The sequence below is a fragment of the Peromyscus eremicus genome, chromosome 6 (assembly GCF_949786415.1).
Source record: "Peromyscus eremicus chromosome 6, PerEre_H2_v1, whole genome shotgun sequence".
NCBI classification, from domain to species: Eukaryota; Metazoa; Chordata; class Mammalia; order Rodentia; family Cricetidae; genus Peromyscus; species Peromyscus eremicus.
This window is the reverse complement of record NC_081421.1, coordinates 33,669,058-33,694,645: the sequence shown is the minus strand read 5'-3', so window position 1 is coordinate 33,694,645 and position 25,588 is coordinate 33,669,058. Positions and strand designations below refer to the sequence as shown.

The following is a 25,588-nucleotide window of genomic DNA, read 5'->3' as shown; positions in this document are numbered from 1 at the left end:
GGTTGTCTGTTCTTATGTTTTACTCAACACTGTACTGAAATTTCTAGTCAGGAAAAAGAAGCAAGTTATCCTGATTAGGGAAAAAAAAGAGAAAGTTATCTCCATTTGCATATCAAATGACCTTGCATATATATCATCCAAGGGAATTCACTTAAAAAATTTATTAGCACTAATAAATAAGTTCAATGAGATTCCAGAATAAAAGATCAATGTACAAAATCAAAGAATTAAAGTGAGAAAATTAAGGTCCATAGTCTTGGAGACAATAAAGGTAATGATAATACTTAAGACATAGGAAGTCTACTGTGTAAAATAATTTATTGCACAGGGCCCAATATCAGCCTACATATGTAGTCTTTGCTACTGGGAAGGCTGAGACAGGAAAATGATTTGAGGTCAGGGTTTTTTTTGTTTTTGTTTTTTTTTGAGACAAGGTCTCACTATGTAACTCTGGCTGTCCTGGAACTCACTATGGAGAACAGGCTGGCCTCATGGAGATCCACCTGCCTCTATCTTCCAAGTGCTGGGCTTTATTAAAGGTATGTACCGGATGAGCTCAGAAGTTTAAGCATAGCTTGGGCAGCAAGAAGTGGGGCCCCATCTCAAAAAGAAAACAAAAAAAGCCAAACCCAAATTACACATGGGGGTAGGGCAGGCAGATCCTAGATTAGCTGATATATTTGAATACACAGAGATGGTAAATAAATTTATGAAGACTTGTTTGAGCTAAGCAAGGAAAGAAACAGCAATTAACTCCAGGGGAGATAAAATGCATAAAGAAAATATAGTTATAGTATTACAAAGAACAAATTAGGAAGTAAGAGTTTGAAAACAATATTATGAGTCATAATGTAAATATTTATTAGATGTCAAATTATAACAACATCAGAGTAGGCAAAGTGGGCAAGTTTTTGGGTATGTGTACAAAATGATAAAGTGATAGTTACCTCCCCCCCCTTAAAGATTTTCTTTCCTTTTTTTTAAATGATGTGTATGCATAAGTGTCTGTGTATGGGTAATGCACATAACTGCAGGTACTTGTAAAGGCCAAAGGCATTAGATCTTATGGAGATGGAGTTAGAGATAATTTTGAATTTGAACTCACACCCAATGTGAATGCTAGGAACTGAAGTCCTCTGAAAGTATGTGCTCTTGATCTCTGGGTCATCTCTCTAGCCCTAGTAATTGATCTATCCCATAATTGATAATGTCTAAAAATTTTAAATCATGATAAAATAACATATGGAAATATACTGGTAAATAATGGAAGAAAGACACTAAGACAAAGTGGGAGTAAGAATTTAGCCGAAGGAAAGTAAAAGGTGTTTTTTGGTATAAGCTTTATAATATTTTCTATTATATCAGTCTCTTTACATATAATTCTCTGATAAAAAAAATTTCAGGATCATCTTCACCTGTCCAAGCTCTTCATTCAGGTCAGAAGTATTGACTTGAGCTTTCTGATCTGACTCTTCATGATACAGATCAAGATCCCAGCCAATAAAAAATGATCCAAGAAATTTCTGCATTTCAACTGTCACATATAGAGAAATTGGAATGATGAAATTGTAGAGTACCAAAAAAGCAAGGAAGTCAGAAATAAATCTCAAAATCTAGAAAAAAGAGAGAGAAATGATTATTTGATGATAACATACATAAGAATTATCAGAAGGTTCTTGTCTAAGTAAACTATCAACTATATTCTGAGGTAAACTAATAGTATGAATTGAAATTCATTGATTAAATTGTTTTAATATTGCATTTCCATTTACTTAGACTACTGGTTAAAGTAAAAGTTAAATTCCAATAGCTCAATTTGTTATTTGTCCGAAATTATCTGGCATGATTAAAACACCAAATTATAACCATACTCTGTCCAGTGTTCTAGCCATCCTATGACGACTGTTCAAAGATAATGGGTGACTAAGATATGAGTGTAATCTACACATACTGGAACACAATTTTAGGGAGAATTTTTAAGAAATAGAAACTGAAGAACACAGATTACTTGGAGAGACTGCAACAATAGCATAGCAAAGCTGCCTTTCAATATGCACTCTGTGGAATGTAAATGATACTGGAACACAGTCCTATACTGATCTGCTTTGTTGTCTCCTGGGATCAAGATGGTTTCTAATATGTACATTTTAATTTAAATGGAAATTTAGAGAATGATTATTTGCCAAAATTGTAGGTTAAATCTCTTGATACATCAAGACTGTTAAGACTTCTTGAATTTTTCAGACATGAATGAAAATAAATGTATTCTTTAATTCATTTATAAGGTACAATAAATGAATTTTAAAGCACTTAATTTGTAATACTGAAGTGGAATGCACATGCATTGACATATAAATTTTTGTGATCTAATTATTCAAACCATGCTACTAGGAACACACAAAAAAGTTTAGTCCCTAAACCAGGGAAAGTACACCACTACTAACATGCTGAGTGTTCTCCTGCAAAGACACTTGTCAATACCAATGTTGTGATGAGGTCACCATGGCCCTTCCCATCAAAGCATCAACTGTCCCCAAAGAGTTTCCTTAAAGTTGAATTATGAATAACACATAATACCTTACTACTATTTCTTTGATGTTCTGTTTTTTGGTTATACCAAGGTTCATCCCATTTTTCTTCAGCTTGCCAGGTATATTTCAAGATAGTACTGATGATGGCCTCAGAAATAAGGATTATTAAATAAATTATTAAAAATGTGTTCATTGATCTAAAGCAAGAAAAAGAATATAAACATATCAATATATTCTGTTCATTTGCTTTGAAATTAATACTTGTATTAAATATATCAAAATATATAAGATTTTATTATAGCTGTTTTAAAGGACAGTCTATTTTTTTGTAATAACCATTAAATAACACATAATTACCAGCAACCCATTTGAAAGCCTAGGAATCCTAACAGCACAGCAAGACATATCCAAAAGTACAATGGTGGCACTTCTATCTTGGGGTTTGCCAGCAACCATATAATTGGACTTAAGGCCTGCTCAGTAGGAGGGAATTCATAGAGTATAATTCAGTACTGTAAACATTGCCATCTGTAGCTAATGAGTCATGAACCCTAGAGAAGAACCTACTACTACCATTTTTCTAAACCAGTATAATGTCCAACTTCATTCTGAATACCTTTCCTTCTATGCACAGAGAAGGTAGTTCTCACCTTTCATCAAAGAAGCTTCTCTTTGCAGCAGATGGAGACCACAATAGAAATCTACAACTGGTCAAAACCAAGCTTTATCCTAACTATGTAAATATTTGCTCTTCCACTCTCCTATGACACAAAGTCTAGTACGATCACATTACTATGTGAATTCATGGGAAGTTAAGGCACAAGAAGGGTCTCTTTTTCTACTTGATGTCCATGTATTAGGCATAGCATTATTTGGTACTTCAATTACAGGGCTGCTCACATTTTAAAATATCAAAGTATTTGGTTCAAAAGAATAAAACAAATAACCCATGATCATATAACTGACTCCAAAATCTCGATAAATAAACTTGAAACATACAAATAAAGTGAACACAATAAGGAATCTTCATGTGCACCACATAGTGTCAACAACTGTCAGTGTGCTACCATTCTTATTCCATTCATCCTTTCTTCCATCCCTATTACCCATTTAATTTTTGTTGTTTTGGTTTTGTGGTTCTTTTATCTTGCAATTTCATGAATACCTCTTTAAAGAACATCTTTAAAAGAGGGATGATAGGGATCAAACCTGGAGGCTTACACTATGCAGCATACTCTACCACTGAGCTACACCCCCAATTCAATGGTGGCATCTTATGCAGCTGTGGTACAATATCAGAACCAGGAATGTTACAGGGAATTAGACTGGATTAAGCTTCACATTTACAAAATCTGATCTTACTGGTATGAAATTAATCCCACATACAGATTAACTGCCATTATGAAGAACTATCCCATTATCACTTTTAAAAATGTATTTATCTAGGGACCAGAGTAGTATAGCACATGCCTTTAACCCCAGCATTTGGAAGGCACAGGCAGGTGGATTTCTGTGAGTTCAAGATCAGCTTGGTCTGCATAGTGAGTTCCAGGTCATCCAGGGCTACACAGAGAGACTCTGCCTCAACAAAATAAAATTTAAAATTATTTTATTTTATATGTATGAGTGCTTTGCATGCATATTATGTATGCACATGTATGCCTGGTGCCTGTGGAGGTCAGAAGAGGGTGTGAGATCCCCTAGAACTGGAGTTATAGATGGTTGTGAGCACCATGTGGGTGCAGGAACCAAACCCAAGTCCTTTTCAAGATCAACAAGTAGTCTCTTTTTTTCCCCCGAGATGGGGTTTCTCTATGTAGTTTTGCGCCTTTCCTGGAACTCACTTGGTAGCCCAGGCTAGCCTATAACTCACAGAGTTCCACCTGGCTCTACCTCCCGGGTGCTGGGACTAAAGGCGTGCGCCGCCGCCACCACCACCTGGCTCAACAAGTGTTCTTAACCACTGAGCCAACTCTCCAGCTCCCATCACTCTTTATCACTCATTCCATACTGAATCTCTATCCACTGGCAGCAATAATCTGTCCTCAACCTATATAGTTTTATAATTTTGAAAATGTTTTACAACTCAAAACATACAGTATGTAATCTTTGAACTTGCTTTTTCACCAAGGATAACAATTCTGCAACCTATTCTGGCTGATGCAAGTAATATAAATCCTTTTTCTTGCTGAATAGTGCTCTATGACATAGCTGTACCAGATTTTCTGATCAACTGTTACCCACATATGGACAAGGGGCAGTGTCCCAGATTCTTGCTGTTATAACTAAAGCTGCTAGGGAAAGAAACTGCCAAATTATCTTCCAAAGGGGAATATCATCATCTGGTATTCTTAACAATAATGTATGAGATCTGGTTCCTCTGCCTCCTCCTAGTACTTATTACTACTCTTTTAGTCTTGTTCCTTAAACAAGTAGACAATGATGTTGACTGAACATCTCTGTCTGCTCACCTGCCACCTACAACTCCTTTGATGAAATGTGCTTTTAATCACATCTAACTGAATCTTTGTGTTACTGTTTGGTTTAAGTCTGTGGTTTGCAAACGTTTTCCCCCAGTCTGTAACTTGTCTCAATACTTTCAAGAGGGTTTGAGAAATGACATTGAAGTAATGAGTATATAGATTATGAAGACCTATGCTTTGACTCATACATAGTTCTAACAACTAATCTGAAACTAGGTGAACTTCGTCTATTAGAAGTAGACAATTTTTAATTTAGATGAAGTTCAATTCATTAATTTTTTCATTTAGGAGCTATGCTTTTTTGTCTATCAATTATTTGCTTAAGTCCAGATCATGAAGATTTCTATGACTTCTAAAAGTCTTTATAACCCTTTTTCATATTTATTCAATCATCATCATTATTTTTGGATGCTGGAGACTGAGCCCACGGCCTGGTGCATGCCCTCTTATTGACAAAACCTCTCCGCTCCCTCGCCTTTATTAAAAAGATCTTCGTGGGTATTATAAATAATGGGTTGTAGAGTCTAGCTTTTCATGTTCCTCAGAAGAGTGTTGATTTTTGTTCTAGTGGGCACTTAACTTTAAGCACCTAATGTCACTGCAATTGGCCAAAGTAAAATTCTCCTTTTCTCAGCATTCTCTGGGTTCTATTGCTTGTTTCTTGCCAACTTGCACCTATACAGTTTTATCAGTCATTTAAGAAAATTTGGGCAGCTTTTATGTATGTACAGGTTTTCAAGTCCAGTTGATTACTTCCTATGCTGTCTTACATATTTCCCCCTAACTTTCTAGGCTCTCTTCTAGTTTTGAACCTTGTTCTCTGACATTTCAACCCAGTAGAGAAATAAAACGCTTTCCCGTCTTACTTCTGCTACTTCGCCCCTCCTTCCCCCAGTTTGTCTTCAGGACTGGATTCACTGCCAATTCTGACCTGCTTGTGGTCACTTTCTATTGCCAGTAACTCATGGTAGCCTCAAACTCATGACCTTCCTGTCTTTGCCTTCCAAGTATTAGGATTACTGGAGTGACCTCATCACACATGGCCCAATATTACTTGTGTGCTTGGGTATGTGTGCCTGTATGTAGTTTTGCATGCCTATGTAGATAGATACATGTTAGGTAGAAGCTTATATTTTGAGACAGGGTTTCACAATAAACCCAGAGTTCACTATGTCTGCTAGAATGGCTGCCTGGCAAGCCCCTGGGATCTTCCTGTCTCCACTCAGCAGGTTACAGGTACATGCCACCACAACCAGCTTTCTAGGTGGGTGATAAGGATCAGAACTCAGGTCCTAATGCTTGTACAGAAAGTATTTTACTCAGAGCTATTGCCTCATACTCTACACTATATTTATTCATATTTTAGCACTTACTGTCAACACCATGAAAAATTCTAAGTATATACAAAATCATAAGACATCATCCTTATCTAATATCATTTTGTATATGTAATATGAAGTACCTTTTTAAAGGATTTGTTTATTTTTTATTTTATGTGCATGTGTGTAACTGCATTGTGTATATACCTAATGCCCATGGAGATCCCTTGAAATGGAGTTACAAATGGTTGTGAGCCTCCATGTGGGTGCTGGGAACCAAACCTGGATCCTCTGCAAGAGTAACAGTGCTCTTAACCACTGAGTCATCTCTCTAGCTCCTGAATATCTATTTTTATGTATGTTATACATATATAAGTAAGATACACGTATAATTATGTGAAAAGAGTTTTCTTACTTTTCTACTGCAGATCGTTTCTGTGACTTGCTCTTGTAATTTAACGCCATCTTAGTTTCCATTCCGGTGTACACAGCCACACCTATAAAATAAAACTGCTACTTTAAATGTACTCACTAGCACAAGAGCTTTACTGAAAAAGCACTGTCTGAGAGTTTGTATAACTTGGCTTTTTCTTGAGTCTTTTCACAGCTTTTACAGACCTGCTAAACCTAAAATTTTGTCAATCTAGACATTGAACCTGCATGGAGTCTTGTTTCTCAGTTACAAAAGATGTTTGGATAGAAGATATTAAGAGTTGAGACTAATGGAAGAACGGGGTGGGAATAATAGATGACTACTGCATATGGCGCTAATGGTGTTAATAACAGTAAAAACAGAAAAAAAAAAAACCAAAAAAACCAAGTTCTGGAAACGATGGATTAAGCTAAAGACCCAGAATGCCAGAATCTAGAGTCTATATGTCATTCCTGAAGTACTGAAGAATAATATTAATGTCTTTCAGAGTAAATGAAGTAAGCACAAAGAAATGCTATGTGAGATCCTGAGATGAGAGAGAATATGGTCATAATAGTGGGTCTAAAACTGTGGAATGACACTAATTAGGAAAGACCAAACTTCAAAATTCCCTCAAATTCCTAAATAGTAAGATTAAAGAAACAACATAGAACTGACCAATTGTGCCTTTTTAGTAAGTATTTGTGTAGAATTTTAAAATAAAAATCACTCTTTAAATTCAGGGGTCATAATTAAAATGAAAAATGGCACTAAAACCATGCAATTGGAAAGAAAAACCAGAATGAAACAATAGAGAAGAGGATGCTGAGGCAAACAGTAGACCCAGCTAAAAGCATTCAAGTACACAAATGCTTCTAAAACTGCCTAATTTCAACCCCTACTTTAAAGTCACAAGAACAAAAAGCATTACCCCTAGAAAGTCATATAAGATTCAATGTCCCATGAGAAAATCTAAAACCCCTGGAGGTTTAGTCTGGTTTCTGATGTCAGAACATTGTTATAATTTTTAAAAATGGTGGCAAAATACACGTAACATACAACTTACCACCTAGCCATTTAACACGTATAGTTCAGTGGTGATAAAACATTCACCACAATTTTGTTAATGCATCTTTTCTATCTAACTAGAGAATACTTAAATCACTTTAAAAAAAAATGCTGGACCCATTAAATATGTATCCCGCTTTCTTTTCTCTAACCCCTGGAAATCACTTAGTGCTTCATCACTATGGATATACCCATGTGAGGTATTTCAAATGAAAGGGAGAATATAATCTGTGGCCCTTTCTGCCTGGTTTCTACAAGGCAAGGACACTATTTCTTTTCCTTTTGAGAATTAAAGTGTATGTCCCCAATAGTACTGGTTCCATATTCAGAGCTCAGTAAGAATTTGTTGGATACATAAAATATGAGAATGAATGAGTCCACAGCTGTTAATTCAACTGAAAGATAATTGTAACAGAAGTGAAAAATGTGGACTATCACCATGATACTGAAAGCAATGACTTGAACCCATGTTACTTGAAGTATACTAGAATCTTTTTCTTAATAATCAGCTTCACAAGTATCCACAAACACAGGAGGAAGAATCTAGCACTACTCAAAGAAGAGAGTAACAACAACAAAATACAATATTAAAACAGACTTTAAAAGAAAATCATCATGTATTACATTGAATAAAGTAATATTATGCACTCAAAGAACCATGAAATGCTATGCTTTCAAAGCTACTTTACAGAGGTTGGGGATGCTGTCTAGTGCTATACAAAGTGCATGCCTGGTGTGTGTTAGACCCTGAGTTCAGTATCCAGCACCTCAGATGTAAGAGCAAAGCTTCATATAAAGTACCAATACAAAACATACAAACAATTAAAAAAAAACTTAAGGATGTACAAACCAAAAATTTCTTTTGTATTTTTTAATCTGGCTCCACGAAGCAAGAGACTCTCTGGTCCCAGAGGTCTAAGGGAAAAAGAAACCCAAAAGGCACTAAATATATTAAATTTCCAATTAAATTAAAAGGCATCTTCAGTCAGAGGTACTTAACCTATAGTTACAACAGTTTTCATATAAAATAAAAATCCCAGCTACTATAATACTTCCTAGGCTAATAGTGTTAGTTACTTTAACAACCAACATTTGCTTTGGCATTTCAGTCATTTTAAGATTAATAGTAGGACTAAAGAGATAGCTCAGCAGTTAAGAGAGCTGGCCGTTTTTGCCAAGGACCTTGGTTGATTCCCAGCACTGACAAAGCAGCTCACAACCATCTGTAACTCCAGTTCCAAGGGCTCCCACATCCACTTCTGACCTTAGGCACTAGGCACTTAAGTGGTGCTCAGACACACGCTGGCAAAACAGCCATACACAAAAAAATTAAAAAAATTAAATTAAAGCTTGTGACTTTAAAAGAAAATTATACATTTAAATAAAGTCACAAAGCTATCAATGTCAAAAAATTTAAACACAAAATAAAGTTAAAATTTAAGCAGTGATTTAAGAAAATTTAGCAGAAGACAAAATTTAAATTTTGTTAGCAAAATTAACCATCAGTTTTAGAAAGGAAAATACAGAATTGAAATGCAGTGCAAACATAAAATTATCATTAGAGCTGCACAATATAAGTGCATGAGTTCTGCATAATTAAAATTATGTTAGATTATAAAATGTAATGTATAAAATGTTAGTGTTTTATAGGCAAGCTCACAAAACACCAGCTGACTACTTGTACTGCACAGTTCTCAGGTACAGACCTTCTTGCCATTTGAATTTCTCTCCATAAAGAAGATATAAAATGACAAGGAATAACTACAAAGGAAATTGTTTTTTTAATGATAGCAAGATGATTAAGAGTTTGTCATGGATAAGTTAAAAGGTCTTTATTTTGTTGAGAGTCCTTAAGCTTTTCTGAAACATACAACAACTATTTATTCAAATCAAACAAAACCTGAATCATTTATGAAAATATCAGCAAACCCAAATACCGTGGGGAAAAAAATTCACTGAACCAGGAAGGCCAGGCATTTGGGACATGTTTATCAATTCTGTTTACTACAGAGCCCTTTTTGGTGAGTACTCATATCTGCTATCCCAGAACTGGTGTGGCGGCTAACTACTCAGCAGCTACAAAATACCTGTTGGACTGAAAATATTTTCATCACTAAAAGAACCACGTGCCATTCAATATTCCCTTCCTATTCTTTTCTACTCCCTATCATGGTATTGGTTCTAACAATGAAAATAAATGACACCAGGACAGCTTCCAAATAAAAGACAATTCAACAGTTAACTGCAGCTGTTTCAGTAAAGAACACAGTTTCTTTCAGCCACACAGGAGTGGGTGTTCCAAAGTGTTACGTTCCTTTACCAGACACAATACTTTAGAACACAATTCAGACGGTGTATTTACAAAATTTTCACTATTTCCATACAGAAATAAAAATAAAACTTAGTCACAGCTATTCATCAGGGATCATGTGTGTGTGTGTGTGTGTGTGTGTGTGTGTGTGTGTGTGTGTGTGTTATTAAAGTTTATTGAAGGTGCTTCTATGATAATGTTCATTAAAACATGAATCAGTACTGATACTTGACATTTTGATGACGTATCTTGATGATCTAACTTTAAAATGCTCAACTCTTTCTGCTACTGACTTATTTCATGTAGCCAATACACAATGAATGTGTCCCTAGAAAAGAGTTGGCAAAGTCAGATTTTAACAGCTGATTCCAAGATTGATTTTAAATTAAGCCTTCAGGTCATAAGTAAAAATGTAATCTCATCCTATTAACAAATCTTTAAACTGACTCAAAGCCTCTTATTTAGATGCCAAATTATGTTGGAAAACAGATCAAAACAATCAATCAGCCAAAAAACCAAACAGAAGAATGAGTACAACAGTTCAGAATTGGTCATTAAATAGTTTAGCTTGTACTCAGTAACAGTGAAATACAGCCAACCATGGGGATTTACACTTGCTAAATGTTATGTAAAACATGCATCTTTTTAAAAACTTTTTTGTAGTAGGAGGACTGAACCCTGGACTTCACACATGGTACACTTGCTGGACCACAAACTGAACCTCACCTCACTTGCCTTTGAGGGTTATGACTTAAAAAGCATCTGAATTAAATCAGCAGTGTTTCATTTAAAAGTTTCTACCAAGGACTAACAAAAAATACAAATATATAAACCTAAGTAATTACTTTTATGTCATTATATGGAGTGTTTCATCTTGACTTGTTGCTGCTAAAACCTACTAGCTGATGACATGTTGTTTTATGGTTCCTATGATATGCTGTTTACTTACTTAATCCCCTTTGACTCTTGGTCCCTCTACCAGTTTCCAATTACAACAATTAGATAATGCGATTTATTCTTACCTTACAATTTCTTCCATTTGTTGAGTTATTATCATTCGTCCCATAAATCTGTAGAAGGATGTATCATATAACAAAAATAGATAACTTATGAAATCAATGGGTAGAATACATTTAGTACTATTAGCCAAATGAAATAAAATCCCTGTGTGCGCATGCTTGTGCAGATTTGTGTTCAGGAGTGCAGCAGATGTCCTCTGGCACTCTAGAACTCTGTCTTATTTCTAAGGCAGGGTTCTTCTTGAGACCTGAAGCTTCCAGTTTTTTTAAGCAGGCTACCAGCAACCTTCTATCCTGTCTCTGTCCCCAGGCTTGTTACTTGCACTAGGACACAAATTGAAGTCCTCATCACTGTGTTGCAAGCCATCACTGAGCCATCTCTCCAGCCCCTAATCAACCTTTTATGAAAATTTTGTTGTTATTGTTTTGGTGCTGGGGACAAAAGCTAGGTCTTACAGATGCTAGGAAAGCACAAACTAACTGAGCCACAGCTCCAGTACATCTTTTATATATACACAAATCATCCAGTGCTACAAAATATTTTTTTAAAGTTAGACTTTAAATTTTAAAAATTGATTTTTATTGTCATCTCTATTCTAGTTATTATTGAAGTAACAAATGAAATCTTTTCAAATTGTCCATGTAAATGTCACATGTCACTATTATTATTAATCTGCTTATCATAACTTATAAATTACTACATAAAAACGCATAGATGACTTAGCCAATAACAAATGTTTATATATTTTACCACAATTTACTAAATAAAGTTCCCTGTGACCTACAGATCACTGAAACTAGAACAAATATTTATTTTATTCATTCAACAAATATTCAACGAGCAATTACTATGTAGTGGAGGTAAAGTAGCAAGCTCAAGCCTGTAGTAAAATCCTGAGCTTCTTTAACTTTATAATGTTTGGTGGCTAAAATCTAGGGTGAATGACCTCTTCTCATAATGGATTCCACAGTCTAGATTTTCAGCTCCAGTTTCCACAACTGAAAATAGCATAAGTATACAGTTGATTAAAGAGAACAGCTACCTTACAGTCAAAAGCAAATTCTGGACAAAGCTTCAAGTTAATCATTAGGTAAAGAGATTTCTAAAAAAAAAAATTAATTTATTATTTTTGTGATATATATATACATATATATATGTATATATATATGAGTGTTTTGCCTGCACATATGTCTACATACCACATACATGCATGCGTGCCTGATGCCCATGGAGTAGATAAATTTCAGCATTCCCTTCCAAATGTCCCCTACTGCCCTTCTCATTCCAGGCCCAAATCTTTTATCTGATGAAGAATTTGACTTCATATTTCTTTCTGATTTCTCATTTTTACTTCCCTCAGGTCTTTATATCAGGGAGTGTTGTTTTTATTCTCCTTGTTCCAGAGAAGTTTATGTATCCTGACTCCAGCCTAGACTTTAAATTTAGATCCAATTCATCTGGTGTTTCCCTGAACACCTTTAAGAGATGATATCTGATCCAGTTTTTTGTTTTTGTTCCCAAGCTAAGTCCAGAAAGGACTTTGCTTTCTTTTTCCTTATGCTGTTAACCTTGATTCCGGCATTCCAGTATGTGTTAAGGCCAGCCCTACATTGCACCAACCCTTCTTGCAGTCTCTTATCCTGTCTTCACTTCTTCTTTTCCCCAAAGTATAAACAACTGTATCATTCTTACTTTCTGATCAGAAATATGAGCTATACACTAGCACACACATACATATTTTACAAACTGATTCAGATAAAATAAGCTGGCAAAGAGGAAGTAACAGCTTTGTTGATTAGGTTTTTATCATATGGAACAAGCTAGAGTCATCTGGGAAAAGATAACCTCAACTGAGAAAAATGCCTCTAGGTAAATCTATGGAGCATTTTCTAGATTACAAATTCATGTGGGAGGGCCAAGGCCACTGTGGGCAGGTGGTACTTGTCTGAATAAAAAAGCAAACTGGAAAAGTCACGGGGAGCAAGTCAGTAAACACTGTTCTTCATGGTCTCTGCTCCAATTTCTGCCTCCAGGTTCCTGCTCTGACTTCCCTTCATGATGGACTATAACTGTAAGATGAAATAAACACTTTCCTCTCCAAGTTGCTTTTGGTTATGGTGTTTATTAGAGCAACAAAGAAATAAACTAAGGCAACAATCATTAGGAATCTCACTATTTAATACTGTTAATGTTTGGGAGTATATATGCATTTTAGGCTTTACATATACACATTTGAGCCCTTATCTTAAAACCAAAAACAGGGTCATGACATAAGTGTTGTTGGTAACATTTTCCTCTCAATTTAATATGTTCTATCTAAAGTATTTACAGGGCTGAGAAGATGGCTTAGTCAGTAGAGTTTGCTATCAAGCATGAGAATCAAGCTTGATTCTTAGTACCTAAATAAAAGTTGGGTGCAGCAGTGCACACCTCTAACTAAGCTCAATGCTGATGAGACAGGGACAGGTAGAACCCGGAAGCTCATTGGCCAGCCAGCCAGCCTTGCCCAATCTATGAACTCCAGGTTAGTAAGAGATTCTGTCTCAAGAAATCAGGTGGAAAACGATAGAGAAACATTGCACATTGATTTTTGGTCTCTACAGGCATGCGCACACAGGTGCACACACCGACATGAACACATACATAAGCGCTTTCTCTCTCTCTCTCTCTCTCTCTCTCTCTCTCTCTCTCTCTCTCTCTCTCTCTCACACACACACACAATCTAATATAAAAAATTTAATTAGTATCTTTTACTTAGAATTTTATCAAATTCTGCTTTCTGTTTCTGACTTTAGCTGAAGGTATTAGAAATATTACCAAATCAGGTAAGAGTTTCATTTTAAGGGTCAACAAGATGTCTCATGAATAAAGGCACTTGCTGCCAAGTTTGATAACCTGAGTTCCCCAAGACTCACATATTAGAAGGAGAAAACAGACCCCTGAAAGTAATCCTCTAACCTTCATATAGACACAGTGGCATGCACATGCCTAAACACATATGCACATGCACACAAAATAAATAATAAAATTTTTAAAGAATTATTTTAATGTTCATGGTTATAAAAACAAGGTCTTGTTAAGAGTAGCTGAGCTATCAGAATTTTTTATATAAAATTAATAAGTTTAATAAAAACTTTATTTTTATTAAATAAAAATTTAATAAAATTCTATTAGAATTTTACTTTTAATAGAAGCTGTAAATGAAGATAAGTTCACCAAATAATACACTATACCTGTATAAGTCTGCTTCTGGCTGCTGGCATTCTATCACAGCTATGAGACTATCCAAGTTGGCAACTGTTTGTAATACTGCTGTTTCTGGAACTGACACATGCGTCTAAAAAAAAAAATTGAAAAGGGATTAATGTGTACCTAGATATGACCTCAGATCTCAGCTGCTTCGATGTCTTTTAGATGAAATTATGGCGCACTAGACTACAAATCACTCTGCTAAGACAGCAGAGGAGAGACAATTAGAAATAGCAGGACAGACGAATTGCTGCATTTACCTGTCTATGGAGTCCATTAGCAATCACAACTGTCTAAAGATTCATTACATCCTATTTAGTAGGAGATGTAGATTTTCACCCCTTATTACACTCTGAAAATTGGGAAATTTATACTTGTTTCTTAACTAAAAATACATCAAGCTGGACATGGTGGTCCATATCTATAATCATAATATTTGGAATTTAGTATTTAGTATTGTCAGAAGTTTGAGGCCAGCCTGGGTTTAAAAAAAAAGAAAAAACAAGCATCAAAATTATTAAAAGATTTTGTTTCCTAAAACATTTTCCATTTCCACTTTCAACATGAACAAAGGCAGGGTGAGATGCCCTTAAACACATAATAATACTTTTTTACTTTATAACTTTTTAAATTTTAAAATTTACTTGCATACATGTTTATGCATGTCTGTGTGTCTGTCTGTGCAGATGAGTATGCGGATGTCAGACGTGCATGTGTGTATGGAGGCGAAAGTTGACAAGGGGTCTTCTTCAATCTCTCCACCTTTCTCACTGAGATGGGGTCTCTCACTGAACATAAAGCTTATCATTTTGGTCAGACTGGCTATTGAGCTCCAGGGATCCCTATCTAAACCTCCCTAGCGCTGGATTACAAGCAGGTGCTGTTGTGCCTGGCTTTTTATTGAGGAGATGCTAGGATCCAAACTCAGATGCTCGTATTGTGTAACAAGTACTCTACCAACACAGCCATTGTCTCAATCCAACAACTTCTGTAATTTTTAAAAGTTTTAGTAACTTTAAAAAAAGTAAAAAAAACAGAACCCACTTCATTGGGACAAACTTAATCACTTCACCAATAGGAAAAATTATAATCCTGAAGCGTTATATTCACCCAGAGTAATATCAAAACATACACATGAACAAACCTTCAGGTTCGTCTCTCCATCCAAACTAGCTGTTGTCACATGACACGAACCATCAAGGCGATCTGAGGACAGAAGCACCAAATCTGCAGGGAAAATTTCATCTTTGGCTACACGGACAATGTCACCCACCTAGAAGAAATTAGGAGAAAAGTGATGAGACACATTGTGAAGGGCAAGGATTTGTTTCCATTCTGTTCTAGATAGGTGGCTTATCATAATATTTTACTTTGTATGTATGCTTTACAATGTAGATGAATTCAGGAGCTCGAGTATGGAAAGCAAGTACTCTTGCCACTGAGCCACTGAGATACACACACACATACACACACACACAGAGGATTTTATAATATATAAAAAAATGTACAAAGAAAATTAAGACTAAAACTATAACACCAAAATACAATTTTATATAACTTTTCATATACATACCCGAATGTTTTTTGATCTAGTTTTTACAAGGCCACCACTTCTAACAACATAAACGGGAGCTCCGTTTACTTCATTATCTGAATTATGACGTAACCAGTCTTCATAACCCTATAAATAAAGAAGAAAAATTAACCTATCAGAATACTTTCTAAGACACTTTATCGCATGAGAAAACAAATGCACACACACACACACACACACACACACACACACACACACACACACACACTTACTTCCCTGGAACATTCACCAGAATTCTATTAGGGTACTTACATGCCTACAAAAAACTAACAATTCTGACATTCATTCTTTCCAGAAACATTATCTCTGTTTCCATTACATACATGCTCCCGGTATTCTGAGCTCCTGACCTTTCCTTGTTTTCTTGCAAAGGTTTCTTCTGTCACCTTTTTGAGTCCTTTCCACATACTTCACTCTTAGTAGCAAAATTATTCTGTTCATTTCTATGTATTCATATAATATAAAATATGCTGGTAATTCTAAAACAGCTTTTCTCCAACTCATATCTCTTCTGCATTCCAAAAGTGAATATTTAACTGCATTATTAATATCTCTACCTGAGATCTCATAAATATCATTTTTGATACTCTGACAGACATACATACATATATCCATACATATATGTTCTAGTCATTTTCATTCTCACCTCTAGAAACCTTCCTCTCAACAAGGCCATTCCTCCTGTGATTTTTTTTTTGTGTGTGTGTATGACCCACTCACTTTAATTTTGGTTGCTGGCATGGGCATAAGTGTGTCTGTGTGTGTGGCAGGAGTGGTAAAAAACATTTGTCCATAGATAATGTCACCTTCACCTCTCATCAAGGGAACTTCTCTTAACAACAGAGACCACTACAGAAAACCAAAATCAGATCTATAAAATCCCAACAGATCTATAAAACATCCATATACCTATTGCTCAGGGAACATTGTAGAAGAGGAGGCAGAGACAGTGTAAGAGCCAGACTCAGGGAATTTGCTTGAGATTGTGTCTGCTAAGACACATCAGAAGCTACACCCATGAAGTCTCACCAACACGACTGCCCAAACATAAGCTGAACAAGGAGGACACCAACAAACATGCCAAACAGCATGGGGGAAAGAAAGCCCATGAGGTTTCAACCCTACACAAAGAACTATAGGCAAGTGTTTAAAGCTAGGAGCAGGAAGAGCACGCCAATTAGTTGTCCAGTGCCAAAAAGCCCTGAAAACATACAAACAAGTAATATTACATGGACTCACTAGGTTATATTTAGAAACATATATGTATATATAAATACACATATGCATGTAATAACAATTGATGAAAAAGAGACCATGAATTTGAAGGAGAGTGGGGAGGCATATATGTAGTTAAAATATAATCTTTAGGAAAATGGAGGAAGAAAAAAAGAAAGGAAGGAAGAGAGAGAGAAAGGGAGAGAGAGAGAGAGACTCTTCCTCTCAGTACTCATTAACTCATAGTTCCTTAGTGAGAGGTGGGGCTCATAAACATCTTAAGCATATTCAGAGCTGATTTTAGGATGCTACTGCTAAAGTCCATATTGACAAATGTCATGGCTAACCATGCCAAAAGTCCAGGATGACAGTCATGACTTCTACATTTTCCTAAAATTATTCAATCATTAAATGAATTTCATGTACAAATGATGTTTTAATCACTCAGCATTGTTGCAGGCAACAAACAGAAACAAAACAAAAATCCAACAAAACTTCAAAACTGAGGTTGATTTCTTTTCCTTTCTTAAAATATAGACCACAAAATTATAATTTAAAATACAAAACTTTTTAAGCCCTGCCATAATATGATAAGCAGAAAATTCCACATCTGACCTCACATGCAAAACATTATTTTATATATAAAAATATTAAAAGTTTTGCATCAAATTATCTTCAGGGTAAGTACATAAAGCACAGTAGGGGAACCACCTAAACATGGCAGCTATTGCTAAGGCTGTTGGTTGCTCTCCACAAACTGATGGTAAAGCCCTACTGCTGGAGACAAAACTCATGGCATTGAATACAAAGAAGTAGAGTTGGTGCCAACTAGAAACCTCATTCCTACTGACTAGAGTTTATGGTACTTGAAGATATTGCATGCTACCTGAGGGGAAGGTAATCATCAGTAGTGCCCAGTTACAAACTCTAAGACATACAACAGAGACCTGCCTACAAATAGACTGGTACAACACGGCATCAATGTTATAGGAGTAACCAACAACTTTCTGATTGGATTTAAGGCACACTCCTTGAAGTGGAACCTATACCCCACACTGCTAAAGTAGCCAAGAACCTGAGACTAGATAGGTCATGAGCCTAGAGGAAAACCTAATACCATTATTCTGGTAAATGAACATAGCAATAAAATGATTCCTAATGACATACTGCTATACCGATAGATCAGTGACTTGCTCAGCCTTCATCATAGAAGTTTCTTCTGGCAGTAAATGGGAACCAACACAGATACCCACAAGTGGACAATGTGCAAAGCATGAAAGTCTGTGCAGCACTAAGTCCTAAATGGGATGTCATCATCAAAGCCCTCGTCAAGACTCAGGGAGCTATGCATCAGAGCAGACAGAAAGATTGTAAGAGCTGGAGGTGATAAACCAAAATATTGATAATTGTTTTTTTTTTAAAAGACTTTTTTTTTTTGGAGAAAACATTTTGGGAAAGCACTCTAAGACATCTAAATTATATTGGTCCAATTGAAGTTGCAATATGTTAATTTTAGAAAAAGCTGAGATCATTTCTGAGGCTATAAAAAAAAGTTTACTTCCTTTCATAGATAACTAACAGCAAAGCAGTAACAATAAATGCATTATCCTTTTTTTTTTTTTTTTTTTTTTTTTGGTTTTTTGAGACAGGGTTTCTCTGTGTAGCTTTGCACCTTTCCTGGAACTCACTTGGTAGTCCAGGCTGGCCTCGAACTCACAGAGATCCGCCTGGCTCTGCTTCCCGAGTGCTGGGATTAAAGGCGTGCACCACCGCCCGGCAAATGCATTATCCTTTTAATGTAAGTTCATAAATTCTAATTCATTTTACATTTTATTGCTAGATTCATCCCAATTCATTGTTTTAGTTGAGTAGCCTACTTAAACCATTTCATTGGCTCTCAATGCTTACAGCAATTATCTTTCAATTACCTTAATTAGTATCACCATTTCAAATATCATCTTAGCACTTTTCTAAACAGGCTCAAACAGATGATCGTCCTTGGTCATCTCTCTGATTTACCAGAGCATTGTATCTCACAATGTATGAGTAGAGAAGCCACAACACACAATATAGCTGGAAAAAGATGAAATCTGACAAGTGATAATAGAGCATTTTCCTACTATACTGCAAAATCAAAGGACAAACCAGATTAAAGAGAAGAGAACAAAGGAACATTTACTTGGATAATTTCTTCAAATTTTGTCCTATTGATTCACAGTGATGGACACATAAACCTGAACACTATATGAATGCACCTGTGTGTTGATTACATGAGTAAAACTTAGAAACTCTTATTACAAGAGTAAACTTGGGGTTCTGAAATCTAGATAGGCCAACAAAGAGAATGGGAATGAATGAATCCTATCAGAACAAATATTCTCTTTGAACATTTGCATTTTACCCCTTTGTCTTTACTGTCTGGCTTTTATTTAAATTTAGTGCTCATCTGCAGCAACTGTACTAACAGAAATATGAGGTACTTGCTTCCTTCCTTTAGATTACTTGTATTTTTAACCAATTTTGGAAGGTGAAATGTGGTCAATTATTATTAAACTTATTTTGCAAACATGCATTAATCATAATTTTTTCCAAGTCAGTTAATGGTATCATTTTCTAGTTAAATGCAGTCAACAGATAGCCAAATATTTATTAGGAGTTAAGGACAAAAATTACTATATTTTATTTTGCTTTAAGAAATATTCAGTGGGCTCCTTCATTCATTTATTCAGCAAATATTTATCAAAGCCCCCACACATGAATAGTTTTGGTCTATCATTCACTGAAAACACAAGACAGTCTCTGCCCTGGTTATGCTAAACATCGAAATAAAAAAGAACACCAGCTCATGACAAATGATATGAACAAATAATATTTAAAAAGGAAATGGAAGATGGTAAATAGCCAAGAAAAGCCAAAGCTTGAGTATTTGAAAAAAATCAGGGACTGAGTTATGCAATAACCTGGAAGAACTTTTCAAGAAAAGAAGATAGTAAATCATAAGGCTTTTGTGATAAAAGCATGCTTACTGTGTTTGATGATGAGGTGAGGAGTGTGCTTAGAAGACACTGAGTAGAAGTAAAAGTTGTACGAAGTTAATTAGGAAGCAGGGACTACACTGTGTATGTCTCCACAAACTAAAGACACTGACATTTGATGAGAATTCCCTGAATAGTTTTAAACAGAAGGGCAGCATGATCCAATGTTGAGATCAATTCAGCTGCTGTATAAAAACAGGGAGGCTAAGAGTAAAAGAGAACACCACAATGGTCTAAGCAAGGGATGCTGGTTACTTAGACAAATTAGGTCCATCTTAAAGGCAGAGATAGAGTCAAAGAACTATAGTAACATTAATAAGCTAGGGAACAGCAGGAGCAGCATGGCTTCACAGGGGAAAACACCACGAGTTCTATGTAAGATTCTTGTGAGGTGTTCAAATGTACAAATGAGTGTGTGCATGTGTTTAAATGGTTCAAATAGTTTTAGAATGTAAATTTGAGAACATCAGCATAGAGACTGACCAGAAACCACCTAGTGAAATATAGAAGACAAGCCCAAAGAACAAATACATGTTACTCTGATGAAATAAACGACACTTGTAAACCTATGGAAATATGTAACTATATGGAGTGATTCAGATGCTTACTAGATTACACAAACAGATCCTAGTCTCCAATAGAAGAGAGAAGAAAGGGAAATCAAATTTGGTAAGAGCCAAGACTACTACTATTCTGCCACACTAGTTATATAACATAATTGATAATCTATAGGCCCTTCTTTAAACAAAAATAAAGTAGAGTTGGTGGAATGGCTCAAGAGGTAAAGGTACCTGCTACTAAGCCTGATAACTTAAGTTCAATACCTGGGATCTACGTGGTAGAAGAAAGAATTGACTCCCATGAGTTGTCCTCTGACTTTCACCAGCAAATTTCTCACACACACACACACACATACACACCATGTAATTAATTTTAATATAAATAGAGAAAAAAGTAAAGGTAATTAATACACTTCATCTCAGAACTGCAATTTCTCCATCAATCAACGTATTATCCTTACATATTATAAAACAGAGGATTTTAATATTATTTAGGTAATAAAAGGCAATGATCTCTGTCTGTCTAGCAGAAGGAATCATCTCTGTACCACTGAGATGCTGTGGATATCGCTCTATACAAATAAAGCACTGATTGGCCAGTGACCAGGCAGGAAGTATAGGCGGGACAAGGAGAGAGGAGAATTGAGGAAGGAGGAAGAAAAGAGAGACCGGCTGGAGCCACTGCCAAGACAAGGAATATGTAAAGTACCGGTAAGCCACAAGCCACGTGGCAAAGTAAAGATTAATAGAAATGGGCTGAATATAAGAGTGAGAGCTAGACAATGATAGGCCTGAGCTAATGGCCAAGCAGTTTAAATAATGTAAGAGTCTGTGTGTTTATTTTATAAGTGGGCTCCAGGACTGGCGGGACTTGGCGGTGGGAGCTGGAGAAAAATTCTGCAGTTACACTGAGACCCTGACTAGATGTTTTGAGAAGTGGTAGCAATATCTATTTGACATTTTAAAGGATTTATTTCTTAATTAGCATGCTGATCTAATATTCGATTTCTCTTTTCCTAAATCTCAACGTCAACTTATAATCTGGCTGAAATTATTTCCATTAGGGTATTAGCACACACAAAAAATAACTATGAAGGAAACCTGTAAAGTTTAGGGAAGTTCATGCCAAAAGCAAATGCTCCATTCTATAAACTTACTTCTTTGAACCATATTTCTTTTTAAACATCACTAAAATTACAAAAAAAAAAAGATTATACTAATTTACTTCAAAAACTAGCCTGTACATGTATTTATTTTTAGATTGATTCCTATGTCAAGATAATAACATATATATATAGATATGCACACACAAATTTATATATATATATAAATTTTTTTTGTTTTTCAAGACAAAGTTTCTCTGTGTAGCTTTTGGAGCCTATCATGGAACTTGCTCTGCAGATCAGGCTGGCCTCAATCCACCTGCCTCTGCCTCCCGAGTGCTGGGATTAAAGGCATGTGCCACTATCACCCAGCGACAATAATATATTTTAAATATTGAAATCATTCATGAGTCATAAGGTACCTGAAATATAATTTGTTGTGTATCAAATCAATCTACTGCTTTGTTATGTAAATTGTTTTCACAATAATGTTAATTTGGAGTAGAAATATTTAAGATTTTTGAATGAATTTTGGAAGAACTAAGGCAGGAAGCATTACATACCTGTTTTATGGCGGTTACTGTTATCACAAAGAATAATGGAAGTCCACTGGTAATTGGACTGGTAGGTGTATCAATCATGAGCTAGATTTAAAGAAAGAATGAAGAGTATTACATAGTTATATTACATGTTATATTAATACCTAAAATTTCATACCATTGTACAATGTACATAGTTTAGTTCACAACTTCACTTTCCTGACTACTTCAGAGGCTTGGTAGAGCCTTTCAATTGTACACTCTGGTATTCTGCTACACTGAACTCAGCTACTCTGTTTTATTGTTGTTTTGTTTTTGGAGACAGGATTTTGCTACAAATGCCCCTGCAAAACAAAACCTTCTCCTGATCCCTTTGTCTTTGCTGCTCAAGTGCTGGGATTATAAGCATGTGTAGGCACCACCATGAGAGGGCACTTTGCTTTAACAGTTCCTAAATTCTTCAATATTCAAGTAGAGCCACACTGGGGCTTATCTCATTTCACATTTCTTTGTACATACTACAAAATGCGAAAAGTCTGCTAGCAATTTTAACCCAGGATTTAGGAGAAATTGAACCCCAGAGAAAGAGAACTAGGAATGGAAAATGATTTTTCTTACAAGTGATTTGTTATACCCAAAAGAATCAGAGGAAGAGAGCTAGGAAAATGGTGCTGCAAGATGTAAATCATGTAACTCAAGTTTCTACAGTTGCTGAAGAAGTACTTGCAGTAATTACATAGGTTAGTAAGTATTGAAATTTTCCCAGGGGCCTGCCCTGAGAAGATTCCTCCCAGGGTCCTAAGGAAGATGCTATTCTGAGGGAAAAGAATCTAAGTACACTGGGCTCTTTTGTCTGTCCACTTTATTTCTCTAAGACAAAATTCTATCTACACAGCTTCAGTTCCGTTCTGACACTCAGTTCCTCTCCGTCCCTTCTTTTTCTGTCTTCTCATAGCCCTAGTAATAACTAAGCTCTTATACTCTCCGACCTCATCCTTATCTTCCGTTCCTCCATCCTTCATCTTTCCTTCCTCTTCTCCTAAATTTCCCCAATCCCTACTAAACCAAAAACTCTTCCTTGTTCTCCCTTCTCTGGCCACGTGACTCTGCTCAAACCAAGAAATTCTGCCCCAGCCTTCACTGCACCTGGTTATGCAAAAAATTCTTTTGTCCTGAGTCAATAGCTCTGGACAGAAAGCCTGAAGGAAAGGGATGGTCTGAGCTTCATTTGTACAAGAAACAAAGCTATGGATCTACATACCTGCCTGTCTCCTAGGCTCTGTAGGGGTGTTACCTAGCTCAGATCAGCAGTAGGTCTGAGAAGCTTATACTGTTTGCCATTAAGGCCTAGTAGTATATGAGCACACAAGAAATTCATAGCAGAAGAGAGCTGATATATTAAAAGCTGAATATCATCAAATATTCCTTGATATTTGACTTTCCTCTAGAAGAATTCCTTGACTCTTCTAGGTATAGCTTTATTATATACAGCTGAATCTCTATAACATATTCTTGTGGCTTGTAGCAAGTAAGAACACTAATCTTATGATTTATTAATTTCTCTTGACTCTGGATTGGCCAATTAAATTTACTCTATTCTATATACATGCTGATCTTAGCAATTTGACAACTGCATACACGGCTAGCATAGTTTCATATTCCAAGAAAACCACTAGATGCTCTAGTGATATAAAATTAGAAGTTCATTCTAATGAATGAAGTCATTCTTCATGAATGTTTCCTAAAGCTTTAAAAAGATTGAGTAATTTTAACTTTTCTTTTGAAATCCTAGTTCTACTGATAGACCAGCTTAGAGTAAAAACAAATTTTTAATTTAACACTGAAGAAAAAGTCTAATGTTTTATCTGAAAATAATAACTGTAAGGAAATGATAATCACTATATTTACAAATTGACTTACACTTGAGTTTCACTTTATATATATATATATATATATATATATATATATCAATTAGATTAAGAAGCTACTGAACAGTTTATGATAAACTTGTAATTAAGCCCAGAAAAATACTCTTGTGAATACTTAAAAAATTAGAATAATTGTTGACTGTGGTGGCAAACATCTGTAATTCCAGAAGGGTGGACGTAGAGACTGAGTCCACAGCCAGTCTAGGCTACACAGTAAGACTTGAAGGTACATTGTAAGCATTACAGATTGGATGGAAAGGTATCCTGGCAGTTGGGATCCAAGGAATACCACAAAGTCACACTGTACAACAAGCCTCACACAAGAGATTTGCTGTGTGGGAAAAAAAATAGGAGGGTGGCTGCCTCTGCTCAGGCAAGAAACAGTAGAGAACTGAACAGTATACAGGGTTTATATAGTTTCTTGGGGAGGAGGGTGGAACTTTTCATGGTGGAGCTTTCCAGGGTGGAGACTGGTGGGATTTCATGTCTAGAGATTAGGCTTTTTACTCTGTAGGGTGGGGGCTGGGTCCAGCAGTGAGGGCAGTTAAGAGTGTCCGGTAGGTGGAACCTGGCAGTTGGAGGTCATCAGGGGAGGGCCTGGCCACTAGTGTAGCTTGAGGGGCTTAAGTTCCCTTCAGAGCTGTAGGTATTCCTTGGCTTCCCACTGCCAAGGATACCTTTCTATTAGAGCTGTAACACACACACACACACACACACACACACACACACACACACCACACACACACACACACACAAAGAAGAGAAAGAAGGGAAAGAGGGAAATGTTAAAAAAAATAAATTCAACCAGGTGGTGGCGGCACACGCCTTTAATCCCAGCACTCAGGAGGCAGAGACAGGCGGATCTCTGTGAGTTCAAGGCCAACCTGGTCTGCAGAGCAAGATCCAGGACAGGCACCAAAGATACACAAAGAAACTCTGTCTCGAAAAACAAAACAAAACAAAAAAACAAACAAAATTTATAAATTCAAATAAAATGTATTGGGGTGGGGTTTTGCTATGTTGTTGAGTTAGCATCAAACTCTGGGTACAAGCAATCCTCATCTGCCTCAGCCTCTTGAGTATCTGTGACTATAGACTCATGTGACAGGTAGCAAAAACAAAATTTTAATAAAAAACCACACACACAGTTATCCTGTATGAAGATTCCACAGGCAGACATGTGCCAATGATGCACTACATATGAACAGCCAAAACATTTAT

The 25,588-nt window shown here is 36.0% G+C and overlaps 1 protein-coding gene across 4 annotated transcripts in view; it reads right to left on the bottom strand.

Moving 5' to 3' along the window:
- Positions 1–25,588, bottom strand: part of Atp11b (ATPase phospholipid transporting 11B (putative)) — a 99,820-nt gene that overhangs the window by 50,076 nt on the left and 24,156 nt on the right. For all 4 annotated transcript variants that reach the window (XM_059265357.1, XM_059265359.1, XM_059265358.1 and 1 more), the window contains exons 4-12: positions 22,464–22,544; positions 15,967–16,074; positions 15,538–15,666; positions 14,378–14,481; positions 11,147–11,194; positions 8,664–8,728; positions 6,749–6,830; positions 2,578–2,728; positions 1,416–1,613 (exon numbers count right to left, since the gene is read on the bottom strand). In XM_059265357.1, coding sequence (XP_059121340.1) covers positions 1,416–1,613; positions 2,578–2,728; positions 6,749–6,830; positions 8,664–8,728; positions 11,147–11,194; positions 14,378–14,481; positions 15,538–15,666; positions 15,967–16,074; positions 22,464–22,544 — 966 coding nt within the window. The remainder of the gene's footprint in view (positions 1–1,415; positions 1,614–2,577; positions 2,729–6,748; positions 6,831–8,663; positions 8,729–11,146; positions 11,195–14,377; positions 14,482–15,537; positions 15,667–15,966; positions 16,075–22,463; positions 22,545–25,588) is intronic.